The sequence below is a fragment of the Neofelis nebulosa genome, chromosome 6 (genome assembly GCF_028018385.1).
Source record: "Neofelis nebulosa isolate mNeoNeb1 chromosome 6, mNeoNeb1.pri, whole genome shotgun sequence".
Taxonomy (NCBI): Eukaryota; Metazoa; Chordata; class Mammalia; order Carnivora; family Felidae; genus Neofelis; species Neofelis nebulosa.
In genome coordinates, this window is record NC_080787.1 from 68,912,657 (window position 1) to 68,932,150 (window position 19,494).

The following is a 19,494-nucleotide window of genomic DNA, read 5'->3' on the forward strand; positions in this document are numbered from 1 at the left end:
GTCACTTTTTATAATATTTCTTTTACACATACCATCAAAAACATTTGATTTTGTTTCCAAAAGCTGAGTTAGGAGGTTTATGTCTATTTTAATAGTAATAGGATGAAGGGAAGGTATTTGTCAGGCCCTCTTGGAATTTCACCATTTCATTCCCCCCTTTGTTCTTTGCCCACAGAATGCACAGACAAGCAAGTCCGACCCATCCTCCTCCTGCAGACACATCCTTCAGCAATCGGAGGGGCCGGCAGCTACCACAGGTGCCAGTGAGAAGCGGCAGTATAGAACAAGGTATCCAATAAAGAGAGATCATTGTCCAAAAACCTTGGATTTGAGAACCACCTCTTTTTATACTCCTTTTATTAAATGAATAGTACTTTGATTTATATAGTTTGCAGAATCCTAAGATTTTGTTTCTTGAAATTTTATTCCCAGAACCTAACGGTAGTGGTTCATGGAATATACTCTGACATTGCTGAGTGAGTGAATAAATGAATTTTAGATTGCCAATTAAGAGAGTGAAATCAGCCCTAGAAACACCTTTTTTCAAAGAAACAAAGAAACAAAACACAATTTTTAAAATCTTAGTAAAATACGGTATTTTATGTGTGTGAGAGGGCTTATTTAAGCTTTTTAAAAAATATTTTTTAAACAAACACTTGATCATATTGAAGTCTTTACTAGTATTTTTTAATTTTAACTCATTTGCAATATTCTGTGTTTTTTATACAACTTTTATGAAGAATGACTTAGAGAACACATTTTAGTGTTTTGTGTTTTTTTTAACAGTTCATGTTACTTACAGATTCTCTTATTTTAAGCATATACACATTGTGTTTATTTTCCTAGAAAGAGAGAGAATGGGAAAGAGAAATAGAAAAAGAGAAAAGGAAAAAGTTTTGACAGTGGAAATAAATTCCCTAAAGTATTTGGGCTAGATTATATAAATTCTAGGTTAAAATAGTCACTGTGTTTTTTCATGTGACCCAAGATCTATCCTAATTCTCCATAGGTGAAATGATTTATCAGTATATGTTATCACATAACCAGTGTGGGATCTGTTAAGTAATTTAGTGAAATAATTTTTATTTTGGGGTGGTAATATAAATACAGTGGACTCACATTTAAAACATGTATTCAAAATCTTCATCCCCATAAAATGACTAAAAGGGTAACATTTTGAATATTTTTTCAACAGTGTTGGTTGTTGCTGATATAAAACTTGTATTTCATTCTGTATTGAGGGAGCTGTGTATGTGTTTTACTTAATTGAAGTACTTTACTCAATGTATCACAGAAATGTATCACACAAGTATCACAGAAATGATCTAAGAAGATAAGTACATTGTTTCAAGGACTGTTATGGCAGAATTTATAAATAGACTACTTGGTTATAGAAAGATTAGTGTAGATTTTAAGAAGTATTAACTTACTGATAGAGGAATGCTACTATGGTAAACTCAGGATGTGTATTATTTTTAAAGATTATACATCTCACTGATATATCATGCTTCAGTATTCAGGATTATTATAAGAGTATTCATTTAGTTAATAAGATATATATGCTGCTATGTGAAAATCTGACTTTCTTTTCTAAAATAGCAATTAATTCATTGGAATTCTCAATTCACGTGTTTAACAAACTTTCTTTTCTCTTTTGGGAACATTTTGAGAAGATAATTCGTAATGTTTTTATGACTCAAATTAACAACAGCCCAGATGAAAGAAACTGCTTTAAATAAAATTTGGTGTTTATATAAATTATCCATTCATGAACTCCTGTTGCACAACTAAAAGAACTACAAATTCTAGAATTTTTCTACAAACTCAGTGTTATTAGCCATAATTTGCCAAAGATCGATATCCAAAAAGTCATGTGTTCCTAAAATTCTTTGCATTTCCTCCAGTTGCTAAAACACTCTGTAAGTTCAAAAGCATGTAAGGGTACTGCATATAACGCATACAGTGAGGTTATAGCTATATTATTTCTATAGAAATAAGAATTGCTTCTATGAAATAATTTGGAATGTATGCTGGATTTGTTTTTTTTTAAAGCTTATGTTCTATTGTTAATATCAACATTATTGTTTATGATATTCATATTCACAGTTGTCTTTCAGAGAAATCATCAATTTGTAAGGATTGAATTGAGGTGGGAAGAAAGGAATGACTGAGGATGAAATTGATGGACTTATTTTGATATTTAATATCATAAATATACTAGTAAACTCTTTTTGTTATTTGAGGTTCCTGAAATTTGTGATCTCAACAGTCATATACATAAAACCTTTTAAAAATATGAGAACAAACGTGTTTTTTTCTCTAAGTGTTTTTCTATAATTAAAATAGGTCAGTTTTACTTTATAATTTTCATGTGCTCTGGGACCTTTGGTAAATGATGATAGTGTCCACCATCATCTTATCATGGATCTATTTCACACTGAACAGACATGACATCTTTGTGTGTCCCAAAATACATTTTTTAAAGTAAAATATTCATTTGATTCATGGACTAGAAAGAATGTAGCGTGTTCTATTTATGATTCATTTCATTGTTCATAGGGCTTTCATAGAATTATGGTTTTTTCTTTTGATACTATTTTTTGAACGTTAGTTATATCTTCTATGAAGTTAATGCTGAGTGCAGTTTATTTGCAATTAAGCCTCTACTTGATTTCCTTCTCTCCAAGTTTCTTTTTTGTTGTTTTTTGTTGTTTTTTATTTTTAACAGAGAGTATTTTTTTTGTTTTGTTTTGTTTTTATTTTTGTTTTTGAAAAAAGAACTGAGGTGATGATAAGCAGTTGATTGGTAAGAGCAAATATTTCAAATGGTTTAGTTTCCTGGATAGTGATGCAACTTCTTGATGAACTTATAAAGTAATGTTATTCATATGGTTTCTGGGTACAGTTACCTACATGATTGTGTTTTGGATTCATGCCAGGATGATTAGATTGGATGCATGTTTTGTTTTATTTTCTGTAACTCAGTTTTACTACTCTGTCTTTGTAACATAGAAGCAATATGTGCTATTTAAAGGCAAACACATCCTTTGAAAAGACATTTTTACTTAATTTTTGAAAAAGTTTTTTCAAGTTTCTTTTAAAGATTAAGAATGTTAGCATACTTGCTACAGGGATTCTGATTATATTAAAGTATGCTTAGAAGAAAAGAAGAGAAATGATCACAACACAGATTTTGAGATAAATTAGTCAAAAAAGTAGTCTTACAATTAGGTAACTAATGGTTTGTGATAATTGAGAGCAAAGACTTCCAAGAAATTTCTCTGGTTATATTACAAAGTTGTGTTCCAGTGTAGCCCTATGGAGAGTGAATCTGAAAGCAACATAATTGTTTGCATACAAATGTTATATGGTTTTCTGAAACCAATGAAGTGATTTTTTCGTGCTCAACTAGATGTCTTCTAAAGAAGCATTTAAAAATTATTTGTAAACTAACACTTGGTGTGCCAGTTATATTTTATGTGTTCTATTGTTACATCTGCCACTTAACAGTCTAATGGTAGTCCCCTTCAGAAATATCTAGAAAGGCCATTATGTTTCAATAAATAGTGTACCAACAAGGAAGCAGATATAAAGTTTTGTAAAATGTCTTAAGAAATATAATCTCCAAAGAACAATTTCTGTTTGAGATATTTTAATATAATTAATTTGAGAAGGAAGAAGGGATCACTTAATTAGGATAATTTTTTTCAATGTGGAAAATGTTACTATTTTCACAGTGAAGAGAAAATGCCTACTATCTAGTAAAAATCAGAATTCAGGTTTTCATTATTTATATAAAATTTCAAATTATCTGTACTGCTATCATTTTTGAAATGATAAAAATGTTTGTATGAATATTAAGTATGCTTTTTAATACACTTGCAGTAAAAAGTCTTAATGGATTAAAATTAGAATGCTTTAGGAAAAATTGGTGCTGAAATATTTTGCTGTTCTTAAAAGGCAAGAAAAATGCCACACAATATATTTTTCAACGCCAAACATTAATTTCCCAATGTTTCTGTTTTTATTTTAAATCTTTAAATTGTATTCATTCTTTCTTTGATTAATTTTAGTACCATATTTGAGAGTTCCTCATGGTTTGTCATTGTGATTTATCATATTACATTATATGTTGTGCATTTTTATTATTCATGCCATTGTGTTGATTCACATTTCCGTGTCTAACTATAAATTTGCTGATTTCTTTCTTTTGTTTCCATCATTATGTGCATTTAATTCATTGAAGAACAAGAAAAATATAACTCTTCCACAAAAGGTAAATATTAATGTAACTTTTTAACCATTTAATATTATTCCTTTTCTTTCATAATATGTGAGTTATATAACTGTATTTATTAAAATAATGAGCAAAATTATTTAGCATAAAGGTAGTTTTTTCCCTACAGTGTTTTGTAAGGCATTTTATGTTAAGTATTTTATATTGTGTACAGTTCACACTACAGAGGAAAATATTAAAATGAAGAGTGCTTTGTCTTAAAATTTACCTACTCTGACCATTCCTTTGGAAAAATAACACATTTTTAAAATATTTTTGTTTTGTTTGTTTCCATTCCCCTGCTCTCATGTAAAGGGTTTAATTCTTACTTTCTGTTCAGGGTAATGTCTCCAGTAAAGGAATAGAAAATCCCTGGATTTTCCCTTTTAATAGCACTAATATTGTAGAATGTTTGGTCCCCACTGCAATCATGCATCTAGAAAATGGATGCTTAAATGTTACTTCTCTTGGCCCACTTAGACTGCTTTGTTGGCACATTGGTAACCTCCAACCTTATCTTTTGGATCACAGTTGAGTTTTGGTCTTCAGACTTGAGTTTCAAGCAGACATATACCTTGACCTGCTCTCATGTGCTGCTAATACTATTTCCTATTCAGTATTACTGTTGACCTGATAATTAAGTATTTGAATATGAGTTTTTAGCTTAATGAAATAATATTATTAATAATAGTTAAAAATTAAAGAATACTGTATAGTGTAATAAAAGTACATTTACTCAGTATTGTGGATTAATGATTGAATTAATTTGGTGGACGTAGTAAGCCTAAAAATTAGTCCTGAGAGTAGCATCATCCCTACTTTATGAATGATAAAACTCAGATTATGAGAGATTAAGAGACTTACACTGCTGATGGATAGTAGACTATAAGCCCAGGTCTCTCACTTTTGACCTCCTTCCACTATACTTTAGTATATCCTGTTTTAATAAGCACAAATCCCAACTACATTATCCCTAAATCCTAGTATATTAAGGTATTGTTATATATCTCAGTATTACAGAGTGAAAATGGGAGATAATATTCAATTATTTAATTTGAATTTTTAAAAATATGTCTATATTCTGGTAAATGCATATTCTGGCAGACACTATACTAGGCAATAAGTACATATTAAGAAAAAATAAAATATTCAGTAAGATCCAAGATGTCTACATCCCTAGATTTTGCATAGATTGCTAGCCTTCCTGAATTTTTAATTCAGGTATCAGAAATAAACTTTAAATTCAGTGGTATAAAAATGGCCAATACATTTGTACTTTAGTTCAGAAGAATTTACTTGGATTTGCATGGTAAATTTTAGTTGATAAAAAAATTAAAATTCTATACTAGAAATGGGCCATGACCTAATTAATTCAGCCAAAAGAAGGAAAAAGGTAATAATTGTTTAGAGAGATCTTCCATATGTATTATTACTACCCAAAAGCTATAATTAGCTAATCAAAACAAAATTTCTAAGATGTGCAAACTAAAGTCTCTGTGAAGTATGCACATTTACAGGCTCCCTGCAGAGTGTGACAGATTGTGACATTTTTACAAGGTCATTGTGTTCTGGCTGAGATGTGTCATCACTCTGCCCAGTTTTCTTTGCACACAGGACATGGATATGCTTCACAGAATGGAACCACGCATGACTGAAAATAGCCAACGAGGTACCTCCCAAAATGCATGCAGGCAGGGCAGAGAGCGCAGGGGATGCTGCATCTCTCTCCTGGTATCGAAGGGAGTATTGCTTAGTCACAGAAAGTGTTCAAAGCCCAGAACAAATAGAAGCACATTCAGGAAATCTCTTTAAATAAAGTCAGATTTTAGGCTCACATACCCCATAAAAAAGAAACAGTTTTGTTTTGCATAGAAACTGTTGCTATGAGCTGATCTTTTCTGGGATGGATTGTATTGGAGAATTAAGATGTTTTGAGTCCTCACATGGGACAAGCCATGCCTAGGTGACCATATAGGTTAAGGGGCTCCTCATGAGAGTTTGCTTTTAATGAGTTGTAGACAAACTTGTAGGGACAGCTAATGGTCCCAGTTTGTGGAGGACTGAGATGCAAAATTTCCAGTGCTTAAACTGGGACAGTTGCAGGCATAGGGGGGTGGCTGGTCACTCTAACTGCAGGGGAGTTGTATATACTGCAGGTATATAACTTTTCAGCATATATTTGTAAAGCACATAAAAAGAGGTGTTAAATACTATTAGCATTTTTAATGTTAGATAAAATTTATTGAGCACTTACTGTATGTGAATGACTTGGCCAAGAGCGCTACCTGAGAGGTAACTATCAATATCTTCATTTTCCAACTGAGAAAACTAATGCTTAGGAAGGTTAAAAATCTGGCCCTTTATCAGTCATTTATTTGGTAAGTGGTAGAACAGGAGGTGGGCCTGAGACTCACTCCAAAGACCTTGTTCTTAACTACTCTGCTCTACCGGCTCTTCAGCGTTCAGACAGCACTTATTGAGTACCTGCCTTGCACACAGTACCACATGATTATGGTAACAACACATGTACAGCCATAAGGGAGGTATTATTACCCATTTATTTCATGTAGAGTCAAGGGGTTAAGTGAAATGCCTAAGGTGACAAAGCTTCTGGACAGCAGAACCAGATTTTCAGTCCACAGCCTATGTTCTGTCCAGGGTTCCATATTGCTGTGACATCTGCCACTTACAACACCAGGATCTTGGAGAGGCCCAGTTAGGGGTTCCAGCACCCCCTAAAGACCCATTTTTTTACCACTGAACTAAATCTCCTAATACCTGGCTTGCCCTCAAGTTACTAATTTGAGAAAATAAAACCAGTGCATTTGAGTAAAGATTACACATTCTCGGGGTTGAAAAGTTAACTTGAGAAACTATAAATATTCATACTACATTATTTATCTTTTACTTCCCTCTTTTATGTTGAAAGCTGAGAAACCATATCATTTTAGACTTCACAAACTGCTTTATAGGCATATTTTAAATTATTCATTCTAAAAGTAAGCCAATTTTTCCCTCTCTGCTACATTTCTTGGACAGTTTTAAAGAGCCCATGAATGTAGTTTGGGGGCATCGCAATAATGATATAAGAAGATCAAAACAGAACCAGAAATTAAATGACATCAAGGTGAGAAAAAATGTTACTATCATAATAAATTTCTAACTTATATGACTTTGGATAGTATTTCTTAAGCGCATTAACTTTTTGGGTTTTGTAAGCAATTTTGAATCATAACAAAACACATCATATTCTCTTTTATACAAATATGAATTTTCTTTATTATAAAAAATGTAATTTACACACATGGAGAATGAGCAGCAATTAGAGTTCAAGTTATTAAATGATTTGAATAGGGGCAGAGAGTAAATGGCATTTGTTGCTTTTTGTTTTCCAGTTTCACTAATAAGATATATAATAATTATTGCAATCAGGTCATAGAGGCTATTAAAGGATTATCTCTAGTCAACTGTATTTTAAAGTACAAGGTTTCTATAAAAAAATGCTCCAATCAGTTACCTATAATTTCCTTCCTTAAATGTTGACAAGAACAGTTGGAATGCTAACTTATGCAAAAAAAAAAAAACTTATAATTTTTCTGGAACTCTTAAGCATTAACCTTAATTAGATGCAATTCATATAAAAAAGTAGAAAACATTATTTTAATAATCTTCTGTGACCTTAGCTATTGTATACATGATACTTGCACATTAAGAGTATACTATGGTTGTAAAACGGTAGGAAAAAATCATGTAACTTCATTTTTGCTAAAACAAGTAAATTTATGTATTCTTCAGAAGCAGCATTATTTTAACTGTCACTAAGTAAAAAAGGATTTCAGTTTTATTTACATTTTATTGGATGCATATTTGGCCAGGTGATTTCATTTCCTCTTATTGTATCATGTTGTGATTTCGAAGATTTAAGTTTCTTTATCTTCCAGGGCTTTGCTTTTCTTGAACACATAACGAATATGTGTTCATATATTCATATGAACGAATGACTGTTCATATTAGTAAAAGTGTCTAATTTATCCATTTCTTTTTTTGCCACAAATCCATAAATATAGTTGTCATTCTAGCCTTCTCTTCAAACTTTAGAGAGTGAAGCAGCTCATGTGAAACAGTTTAGAACTCTTGGGGGTTTTTCCCTAAGTTTATTTATTTATTTATGAGAGAGAAAGAGAGAGAGAGAGAGAGAGGCACAGAATCTAAAGCAAGCTCCAGGCTCTGAGCTGTCAGCGTATAGCCCGATGTGGGGCTCAAACTCACAAACTGCGAGATCGGGACCTGAGCCGAAATCAGAGGCTTAACTGACTGAGCCACCCAAGCATCCCAGAACTCTTGGTTTTAACCTTATTTTCCCATTCTGCTGATTCATGTGTGGTTATTTATAATAGTATATGGACTTTTAAAACTTCAGAGTATTTAACACATCAACTAAGGCTCAGCTTGCAATATATGCCTCATTGTGGGAGAACATCATTATTACCCCTTTCTTCCTGGAATTTGTGGGGAAAGTGCAGAGGAAGACTAAAAGGCAGACAGAGGTCTAGCCATGCATAAGCTCTTTTGATTTTTTTAACAACATATATTTCCCTTAAATAGTGTATTTTTAACAAGTTTTAAAATTGGTAAATATTTTTTACAAAAGAAAGGGAAGAGATTGTCAAAAAATTGATATTGAATTTAGTAGTTATGCTACATCAAACCTTCCAAGATAGATACTGCTGCCGTCAGTGTAATTGAAGTGTAATTGCCGTCAGTGTATTGAAAACTATGGATAAATATATTGAAGATCATTTGGAATAAGCAACATGGCCCCTCGAGGAATGATTTTGTTATTCCCCCAGAGAAGCCTTACCTACCTGGGCTGCTTTTCATGAAGACTGTATCCTAAGAAGTGTCTCATAAAGAAAATAGTGTTCCCTCTCAGAAGAGAAAAACATTTAAAAAGCCTTTTATTCCTGTGAAACATAAAAGAGCAAGGTAAAATGGCAGATTCTTTCATCAGGAGCCTGACTTTCTTACCTGTCAGGTGTTGGACTAGTATTTTCAGTGTTGCTCTGGTGCTTGACAGTTTTGACACTGAAAGTGATGTCTGGGATTGGAAATCCTGAGCTTTGTTTTCGACAGTTTGGTGAAAATCAGCATGCTATAAGTGATGGTATGTGGCTTTGGCTGCAGTGAGATTTGAGTGATTATATATACAAATTACCTATTTTGCCTATGCTGATACTGCCTTTCAGTGATATACCAAACACAGGCTATTTTCTTTAAAAGCCTTTAAAGGCAATGTGTTTTCATTTAACATGTTATTTACTTGTTGTGTTTAATGTTTCCCATGCTGGCCAGATGTTATCTTGTATTTTTATTGTTCCTACTAGCATAGCACAATCCTTCATATTTAAGAGAAGCATACAATAGCATAAGGAGGACCATTTGACACATTTCTACCCTTGCAAATTGAAATGCACTTTATTCTGAGAAAGTGACCCAGAATTTGGGCCTTTCTGTGTAGTCAAAATAGTCTAGACATTAAATCTTCATGTACATCTACTGTATATGTGTGTGGAAGGTAGAGGACATATTAGTATTACATCAGAGTTGCTTACTACATTTGTATGACTCCACAAATAAGATGAACATGCAAGGAATACTTTTTAATTGAGAAGAAACCATAATAATAAATAATAATGTAAAATACACTGGTGATTTTTTCCCCTTAACATCTATATTTGTAGCAAGGTGGCAAATTTTAAAATGCTGGAAATTAGGTACTAGAGCAAGTGAGAAAGTCATTATTGTAGTTTTCCATTTTTTGAAAATGGAAAAATTACCTTGCTAATACCCTATTGAAGTAATACAAAATCATAAACCACAATAGCTGGAGGTTACACTGAATAGTCTTAATCATTTTATAAATAACAACTGCATAGTGAAGAAATGTCTCAGGAATTGATCAAGGCAACATTGATGAACCAATGAATGGTAATGGGTCTAAGATTATAATCTATGCCTAGTCATTCCCCATCCTTGGGATTTACCGTTTTGCCGCATTGCTTCCAAATGTATGGAGAATGTTTATACATATTAACAATATGTGCTCTACTAAAGCTTAAAAAACTGTTAGTAGAGATTAGTATTACATTTTTAAAATTTTCGGATATCAACCCATCTTTCTATTCAGGCTGTGGATAGTTTATAATGTTACAAAATCAATTAGCTAAATATTTGTCATCTTTTATTACTTTATAGTCTCCATGTTTCATATTATATTGTTTCTTATGTTTGAGTTCCTACTATCAGTGATTTTTTAAATGCTTCAGAGAAGAAATTTTTTTCAATATTGTCAATAACTGAAACATTGTAGGTGTTTCATTTATTTATTTCATTCTGCCTGACAAATTCCAGATATGCGGTCATTTATCATTGCTTTCTCTGAGACATCGGAGCAAAGATGGGACTCCGTTATCACTGAAGACTCATTGTACTACTAAATAACAGTGAAGCAGAGGCATTAATTTTTCTGTTCACAAAGTGTGATAACACATTGTAGTTGACTTGACAAGCTTAGTTATCCTATCCAAATATGATCCTGTGTCACCACTGACAGATGTACTAGCTCACCTTGTTACAAAGTAAAATAATCATAATATTTTTACTTTAATATATTTACTAATATAGAAATTTTATTATTCCTGTTCTCTTTTACACTTTTGTTTCACTTGGAATACCCAAAAGTATTTGAAGGCTTAACAACATACTGTATGGATTTTCTTTTTTGCCTGTAAACACAAATATTTGAAATTCCAAATTCATGTTAATTTGTAGATGCATAGGAAGAAATGAAGATTCAGAGCAAATTTATCTTTGTATAATTGTAAATTTATGAATATTTTTAATATATCTAAGAAAGTATAATGATTACATTATAATTATCTTAAATTACACTTAACTCTAATATTTAAAATATTTTAAGCAAATCACAAATGTCCGGTAAGTCAAAGGAGTTTCCCAGAAAAATCACATTCTTTTTAGTGGAGGTGATACTATATACATATGTACACACACTATATATATAGCTTTCAGTGATGGGTTAAGGAAGACTTATTAAAGATTCTTAAGCTTTTTATTTTTTTATTTCTTAAGTCACAGGCCTTATCTTAAATAGTCTTACAAAGAGATAAAATTGGAAGAAATTCATGCAGGCACAAACACAGTATTTGCAAATGATTTCAGCTTATTTGTACTTTCATCAAAGATCATCCATACCATTAAACTAAGAATACATCACAAAATTTGGAAAATGAAAAGGGAGTAATTATTTTACTCTGACTTCTTAATAGTATCTAATATTTTCCACTAGAAAATTGTAATAAATTATAGACTTTAAAATCATATTTACTGTTCTCATCTTTCATACTCTAATAAGAGTCCCTGTTGAGCTTAGAAGAAATGATTTCACAAGTATGATTTTAAATTAACCTGTGAAAAAGTTCTAGTTTTATACTTTCTTAATTGTAATGTTGAGTTCATATTTGATATATAGACATTCACTTGATAAAAATTCCAGAGTTTAAAAATAACTGAAAGTAAAGTGAACCTAAGAAAACAGATTTAAGTTCAATAAATATTTTTTAAGTAAGTTAGTATCTGCTTTTTTAAAAAACACAATTCAACATCAAACACAGCATTCAGCTTTTAGAAAGCATAGTGAATAATTCCAACTTAAAGAACTTTTGTATAAAATTATAGTGTTAATTGCACCTTAGAGGTAGAGAAAAATTGTTTATTACTGTCACTCTATCTGCAATTCTAGCTGAAACAATCTCTAACAAACATCCTTTTTTGACTATATTGTATCTAATGACTATATGTTCATTAAAAGATTAAATGCAATTGCATGATAATTACATTTGTTGTATAAAATGAGAGCATATTTTTTTTAACTCTCTAGTATGTGACAGTTTTGAAATTAAAAAAAATTTAAAACCCAGAAGTCCTCCAATGTTTAAATTCTTTTTATAAAGAACGAGCAACTGACATTTTAATGATTTTGTTAGCTTACAATGCTACCAATATTCAGGATACTCCTAAATGTGAATTTGATGCTAGGATTATGGGGAGAATTGGAAGATATTTCATATTTTAATTTTGCTATTGGCTTTAAAAGTCAATACAAAAATTTTAAATGATGATTAGTAATCATTCTTTTCAAAGTAAGATATTTGAGCTCTGTGGGCTGTGGCTCATTTTCCTTATATTGGGATACTCAACAGGTAATCCTATTCCAAGGATGCAATTTAGTTTTATCATTGCTAAGTATCTGTTATTTTGTATAAATCATGTACATTAATAATCATGTCATCTGGTTCAAATTTGTGATAAATATTTTAGTTCATATATTTGTTTTTACTATTTAGATAGACACACCAATAATTCAGAAATAATGTCATTTCATTTCAAAATAGATTGTTTAAAAATAAAATGCAAGTAAGCAAACTCTGTAAAAGTATAAAGAACTTGTATAAAGTTATTTCAGAATACACACTAATGTACAAACCATAAGGAAATAATGAGAACTACTTAAAAATGTAAATTTTATGGAATTATCTGATCTTTTGATTATAAGTAAATGATAAGCTATTTGCGTTTTGCTTCTGTTCTTGAAATCTGAGAGCAAGCAGTGAGGACAGCATGGCAACTATATTTTTGCTGGCTAGTCAAGGGAGTCTACTTGTGGTTTTGAGTCAGATTTTGGGCATTTTCTTTCTTCAACAGATTAAAAGATGTCAACTTTCACTCCTTTAAGAATAAAGATAGTTTATTAATCATTTTTAGAAGGTCAAAGTGAAGTCATTTAAAACCATTTTAGGATTTATTTTATTTAGACTACCCCTGTCTCCTTATGATTTCGTTTTCAGTTTTTCAAAATAAAGATTTAAATGCAGCCATGTCATATTTAGAGACATGAGGTGTTGTCCTGGCAGACTAAAATCATCAGAACTGTTTCAGATTGCTTCAGGCCAGTAGTTCTTGAGAAATCATCTTTTCAGTGTCAAGTTACTGTCTTCCCTAGGAATTTCATGATACTAAAAGTGAAGGTCACAAAGCTATGGGCTAATCAATGTGAAAAATTTCTTAAAATTAGTATAATTTATTGAGAATATGAAGCTAATACCATTTAAATTTGCTTTTATCACAAAGATGGCTTTGAGTTAGTTCCAATTTTAAGTGTAGAGTATAACTGATTACATACAGTTCATTTAACTTCCTTGAAATTCAAAGCAAATGACTGAGCAAGGGTCCAGAGACACCCACAAAATAGGCAGAAGGCAGAGAACAGATAATTGTGCATTTTCTTGTATTGCCTATGGCTTTCTGCAAATATTACTCATTTCTCAATAGCTTTTTCTCATTTTCTAATTAATCTCAAGTAACCTTTTATTTTCTAGTACTTGTTATGACTCCTTTAATACTGTCAAGTATACACTTCTGAACTACTTCTCTCAAGATCTCCATAGAGCCATCTTTTAATCATACAGTTATCATTTCCTGTCAACATTTCCAAAGCAAGTGTGCATCATTGCTTAATTCACAAAACTGTGATGTTAGGGATTGATACTGTCTATCTCATTTAGTGAATGTAAGCAAAGCTAAACATCTAATAATTTTATACTAAAAATATAATTAAAATATTTATCCACACATTTCAAACAATGTATTTGTCTCTTGTGCTGTTAGTTTGTACACACAATAAAAGCTACATATTTATATAATCTTTATAATTGGTGTCAGTATCTTTTATCAAGGATGATAGACCTTTAATCATTGCAGTGGTAAAATTTGCCAACAAGTGTCTTTATAAACTCTTTGTAAGAGATGAAATCATCAGCCAAGTTAAGTCACATATATCAACATTTATACTATCCTTTAAGTCATTGGGCCCTCTTGGCAGAAGCCCCAATACTTTAATCACATACAAATAGGTATTTTTCCATATATACGTGTATATATATATATATATATATACACAAACACACACACACACACACATATATATACATATAAATGTATATATATGTATATATATACATAACTTAAAAATAAATCTTAGCACTGGTTGCAGAGGTTGAATAGTCCAGGAAATTGTCAAAAGATAAATTGTAAAAAATAAAAATGGGTCTCACACAATACAGGTGTATGTTTTGAAGAGTTGATTCTGCACACTTGGCTCTTTTTTCCCCTTAATTTGTAAAAATGTATTAATTAATGGCATGCTCTTGAAGCTAAGCTGCTTCTGATGGATTCTGACTTAAAATAACTTGTACTTTATTGAAAGCTATAATTTTCCCATCTAAACAGTCACACTTGCTATTCAGGAGATTAATAAAGACTTAAATGTAATGCAATTCTTTACAAATTATAACTTAAATAGCTAAGCATTTTATGTCACTTTTCAAAGCATAGGAATTTCATCTATGTGGTCAGACAGAGCAACCAGAAATAGAAATCTAATCTTTACTCTTAGTCCTTTTTTAAGACTGGAAATATTCATGAAATGCTACAGGTAGAAATTAATGATTTAATAAGAGTGCTTCAGCAAACCAGGTGCTTACCAATTAAAATAGTTGTTAGGTGACTGCTGTTAGTTGAGGATGTTAAGTGGGTGTGTGCATGCATGTTAAGCATGTGCATATATGTGTGATGTCTTCAGTATGCATATTTGTTTTCTCTATATATGTACATGCAACAACCAGTTGATTAAATTGAAAGCATATTTTCACAATTAAATCTGATTTCATATAGTCATTTATGAATGGAATTGAAAATATTTCATATCAGGTGAAGAAGCAGCAGGGTCCTTATATTTTGTTACTAACATTTGTGTTCCCCATTTTGTGTGATTTGAGTCATGTTCATCTTTAAATTAACAGGTGATAGCATTGTATATTCTGGATTTTGTTTATTAGTCATGTGTTACTTCTAAATTTTCATTTAATCTAAGTCATATCAAAAGAATTGCAATCTTAAACCATTCAGTTCCTAAAAGTGCTTCGCCTGTGTTAATAGGCTTCCATTGTGTGTTTTTGCAGCAAGCTTAGTAGTGGAGGAGCGAACAAGACAGATGAAAATGAAAGTGCATCGATTTAAGCAGACAACAGGGTCTGGTTCTAGTCAAGAACTTGATCGCGAGCAATATTCCAAGGTAAAACAAGTAGTATCCAACCAAGAGTTTCCCTTTTAAAAATGTACAGTGTATATAGCAGGTAGGACTAGTAAGCACCAAGTTGTGTGAGAGAAGTTATCATTCAGGTGATGGTCTTGTATCATAACCTCTCTCCTCTTGATATTTTCACAAGATATATAACTCTGTTAAAAATATGATTAACTTGGATTTAATGTTTTTTTTCTAAAAAGGAAATGTAAATACTTGATATTATTAAAGTCTTTCAATGATCTGTTGTCAATAGTCAAATTCCTATACATAAGCAAGACATGAAGCCATTTTATTGCTTAAATTGCATTTAAAATATTAAGATGTAGATTCATAGTCTTAAGTACTATTTTAGGTTGATGTTCACTATTGAGATTTATTAGTGAATGACATAAGTTGTGCAATGTGAGATTTCTTATTGATCTGTCTTCAGTAAGAAAAGTAAGTGATAGCAAATTCTTAGAAACTGAAATTTACCCAATTTCAAGTGGCATTAAAACATTTAATTTATATTTCAGCATTATTTTGTAAGGATGCACTACGAGTCTATAAACTGCTAAATAGCACCTAATAATTTTAATTAAAATATGCGTAGAATTGTATACCTCATGAAGCAATTTTAAATATACTATCTGGTTTATTTAAAAATCCTTTTTTTGTTTGTTTGTTTAATACTACAAAAGTGGCACCAGCCATCACAGAATAACCTGTGTTATAATTTCATGTCAGGAAGCCCTTTTGGAAGTAATGACTTTTTAGAAATTCAAAATTAAAAAAAAAAACAGCTACTAAATCAATATTGTTAGTTTGAAATATGACTGTAGGAAAGTCTACTGATTTTTAAATGTTAGAGGTTGATCTCAGATATTCAGAGATTAATGCAAGAAAATAGAGGTGGTTACAAAATATGACTTGTCATATAGAGTCGTATGTATCAGAGGCAGTTTATCACTTTACATCTTAGGTTAGTTGCAGGAGGATTTCCAACTGAGATGTGACTCAGTGAGACTCAATATCCTAGGAATCTGAAACAACACTTTAAACAGTAAAAATCATTCAAAACAACACAAAACAAAACGGCAAGCAGAATATCTTAATGTTACATAGAGTTGCTGATTCTAGCTCCACAAGTCTTCCCTGCAGTTCATTCTTAATTATTATCACTTAGCTTATTTGTTTGTCTTCTTTAGGAATATCATCATCATCTTTGTTTTCTTTTACTACAAACACAGTAGAGATTAGAAGACAGGATGATGTACGTCTTCTGCCTCCACATTGGATGCAGTTATTTAGAAAAGTTCTTTAAACTGGACATGCCTCATTGGTTTCTTAGCATCATGTCAAAGGATAAGGTCAAATAGAACATTGAGTTGGAGTTAGGGCCAGTATAGGAAGCAAGAAAGAGGTAAACAATCAGGGAAATACTGAAAACCTTTCTGGTCATTCTGAAGTAGGACTCTAATCATTAATCAGTTGATCAAAAAAAATCTAAAAACGAAGTGCCCTAGAAGTCTAAACAACCACTAATACTTAATACTCATGATGAATCACAAGTAGGTTTATCTTGGTTGGGAGATTCCAAGTTCTCTGATTTCATAGAAATTTAGAATCAGATGAAATTGATCTTCTATTCCAGCTCTCTTATTTACCCAGCTTATGAAAACTGAGGTCTCACCCAGAATTAGTAAAGCCTTTCTGTGGAGTGATAAGCCCTAGAACTCCTTGTCTTAAACTTAGGTACTACTGTTCTGCATCTTGTATCATTGAAATGTACATGTCATCCCAGTTGGATTCATAAGTTCTTCCAGGGCTTTTAATTTGAATACAATTAAACTATCACATTCTGTCTTTGCCCCCTCCTTTACACAAGCATCCTTTTTCTTTTTCTCTCTCATCCCATTTGAATATTTAAAAAAAAAACAACATTACTTTCAAATATATTACTGTTTTTCCTATGGCATAAATTGATACTACTGTGTTACATAAATAAAATTATTACAAATTATATCAATAAATGTGAGATCATGGATATGGTATCTTTAAGAACTTATAAGAATATAGGATAAGAAAAATAAATAGGATAACAAATAATTAGCTTATTTTTTATTTTATATGTCAAGCAGAAGTTACATACTCCGCAATTCTAGTATTCATATTATGGCCTAATGCTTACAATAAATTTTTAAGTAGTTCCCATTTCATTAGGAAATCATGTAAGTAGTTTTCCATTTTAAGTAATTTCATTTCCATTAACTCAAAACTCTTTTACATGCTTAAGAAAGTCTTTCTCATTTACCCCAACCATTTTATAATTAACTTTACAAAAATCTATTTTATCCATATAGTTGAGAACAAGCATTGTCATAACTTTAATATACATTAAATTTTGAACTTTATTCCTTTATTGACTCTGTTTTAGTGTTTTAATCCATTTGACATTTTGGAGGAATAGCTTTGTTGAAATTCTGCCAAATTAGTTAACTATTCTCGGAATGTTTAGAACCAAACACCAATAGAACTAGATTTTCTTCAGGGCAAAGAATTACTAGACAAATGTACTATAATTCCTAAAACGTTTCAAACCTGGCACCTCCTTTAAAATATGGAACATCCCTAACTGTCCTGAGTAGGGAATTAGCACTAACTTTTCTTTTAAAAAAATACAAGACTGCTTTAGGATCCCTGAAATGTGATACCATGATGTTTTTTCAATGATGGTATACAGTGTTACATTCCCTAGTGATGGGGTGAAATTCATAATTGGAGGGTAAGTTCTCATTTAAGCACTCACATTTTAAAAAGTGTTTATGTTTCTATAGTCCAGGAACAGCAACCAAGACTAATGGGATGAGTTTTGTAGGTAGCTGTTAAGTGTTTATTATTACTTATTTTTAAAAATAGCTGCCCTATAATTAGAGCCTCCCTTCACATCAATGACTTATTTCCCTGCTGTATGATTAGTATAAATTCTTCCTAGGGATATTATATTTCTAAAAATATAATAGAATATTATAATATAATAATATAATAGTTATTATATTAAAATATTAAATAATATAATAGTTAATGTGTTTCCATTAAAATATTTAATTGATAAATAGGAAATTTAACAAATTATGCTTGATTAAAAGTCAAAGTCATTATTTAAATTTCTAACAGATTTTGAAAATAAGTAAATAGTAAAAGGCGAATATAAAAGTCTTTCATTTCCTTCAAATAACTAAATGCAAAGAAAACTGATCTTGTGTGAGAATGATGGATTTTTCTTTCGCCCAACATAGAAAAATTTAATATGATCTAGTTTTTTAAGATACCTTGTTTTATCACTTTGCTGAAATAGCAGAAGTCTATATACAAAAATGTTGAAGAAGAGATGGCTTACAGAAAAGCAAGATTTCTTTAGGAGAAATAGTTCCATGTACACACACATACCCTGATGCTATAGTCTGTACTGTATGTTATGGGCATTTGCCAAATAAGGGGAACATTTGTTCTGGGTGTCAACACAATGCCAGAAAAATCTCCTATAGCTGGGTACATTTTTATTGTATTAGAACCCAATTCTTTCATATTCTTTCATGGACAAGCTATCATTTCAATATGTTTGGAAACATTGTAATAATTACATGATCTATGTACTTAGCAAAATCAGTTCCAAGACAAGTAATATAGGAGTTGTGTTTGTATCCTACTACTATTAAATTTAGATCCTTCTGTCAGCATATTTTAGTTTTTACCACATCTACTCTGTAAATAAAAAATAGTTCTGATTGAAATGAATCCTGTGAGGATCATGTTAATCAGATGTAAGAGAATTTGATGATGAAACGTTACCACCTTTAAATTTTAAATTTAAAATGCACCTTACCTTAAATCATATTAATGTTAGAGCATACATCAAGTTGTATAAATAGCTCAATTCTGGACATATATGAATTTTCTTTTGGATTATAATTTGATATATGGCTTTCAAAAACAAGTCATGCAATTATGAAAAATT

General features: G+C 31.0%; 1 protein-coding gene across 48 annotated transcripts in view; it reads left to right on the top strand.

Annotated features, from left to right (window-relative positions):
- The window catches only part of RIMS1 (regulating synaptic membrane exocytosis 1), a 493,840-nt gene that overhangs the window by 368,031 nt on the left and 106,315 nt on the right, over positions 1 to 19,494 (top strand). For 18 of the 48 annotated variants that reach the window (XM_058734420.1, XM_058734424.1, XM_058734423.1 and 15 more), the window contains one exon: positions 176 to 288. In XM_058734420.1, coding sequence (XP_058590403.1) covers positions 176 to 288 — 113 coding nt within the window. Of the gene's footprint in view, positions 1 to 175; positions 289 to 4,246; positions 4,277 to 15,372; positions 15,486 to 19,494 lie in introns of all 48 variants that reach the window. The other 30 variants (XM_058734405.1, XM_058734411.1, XM_058734410.1 and 27 more) reach the window with 2 other exon arrangements.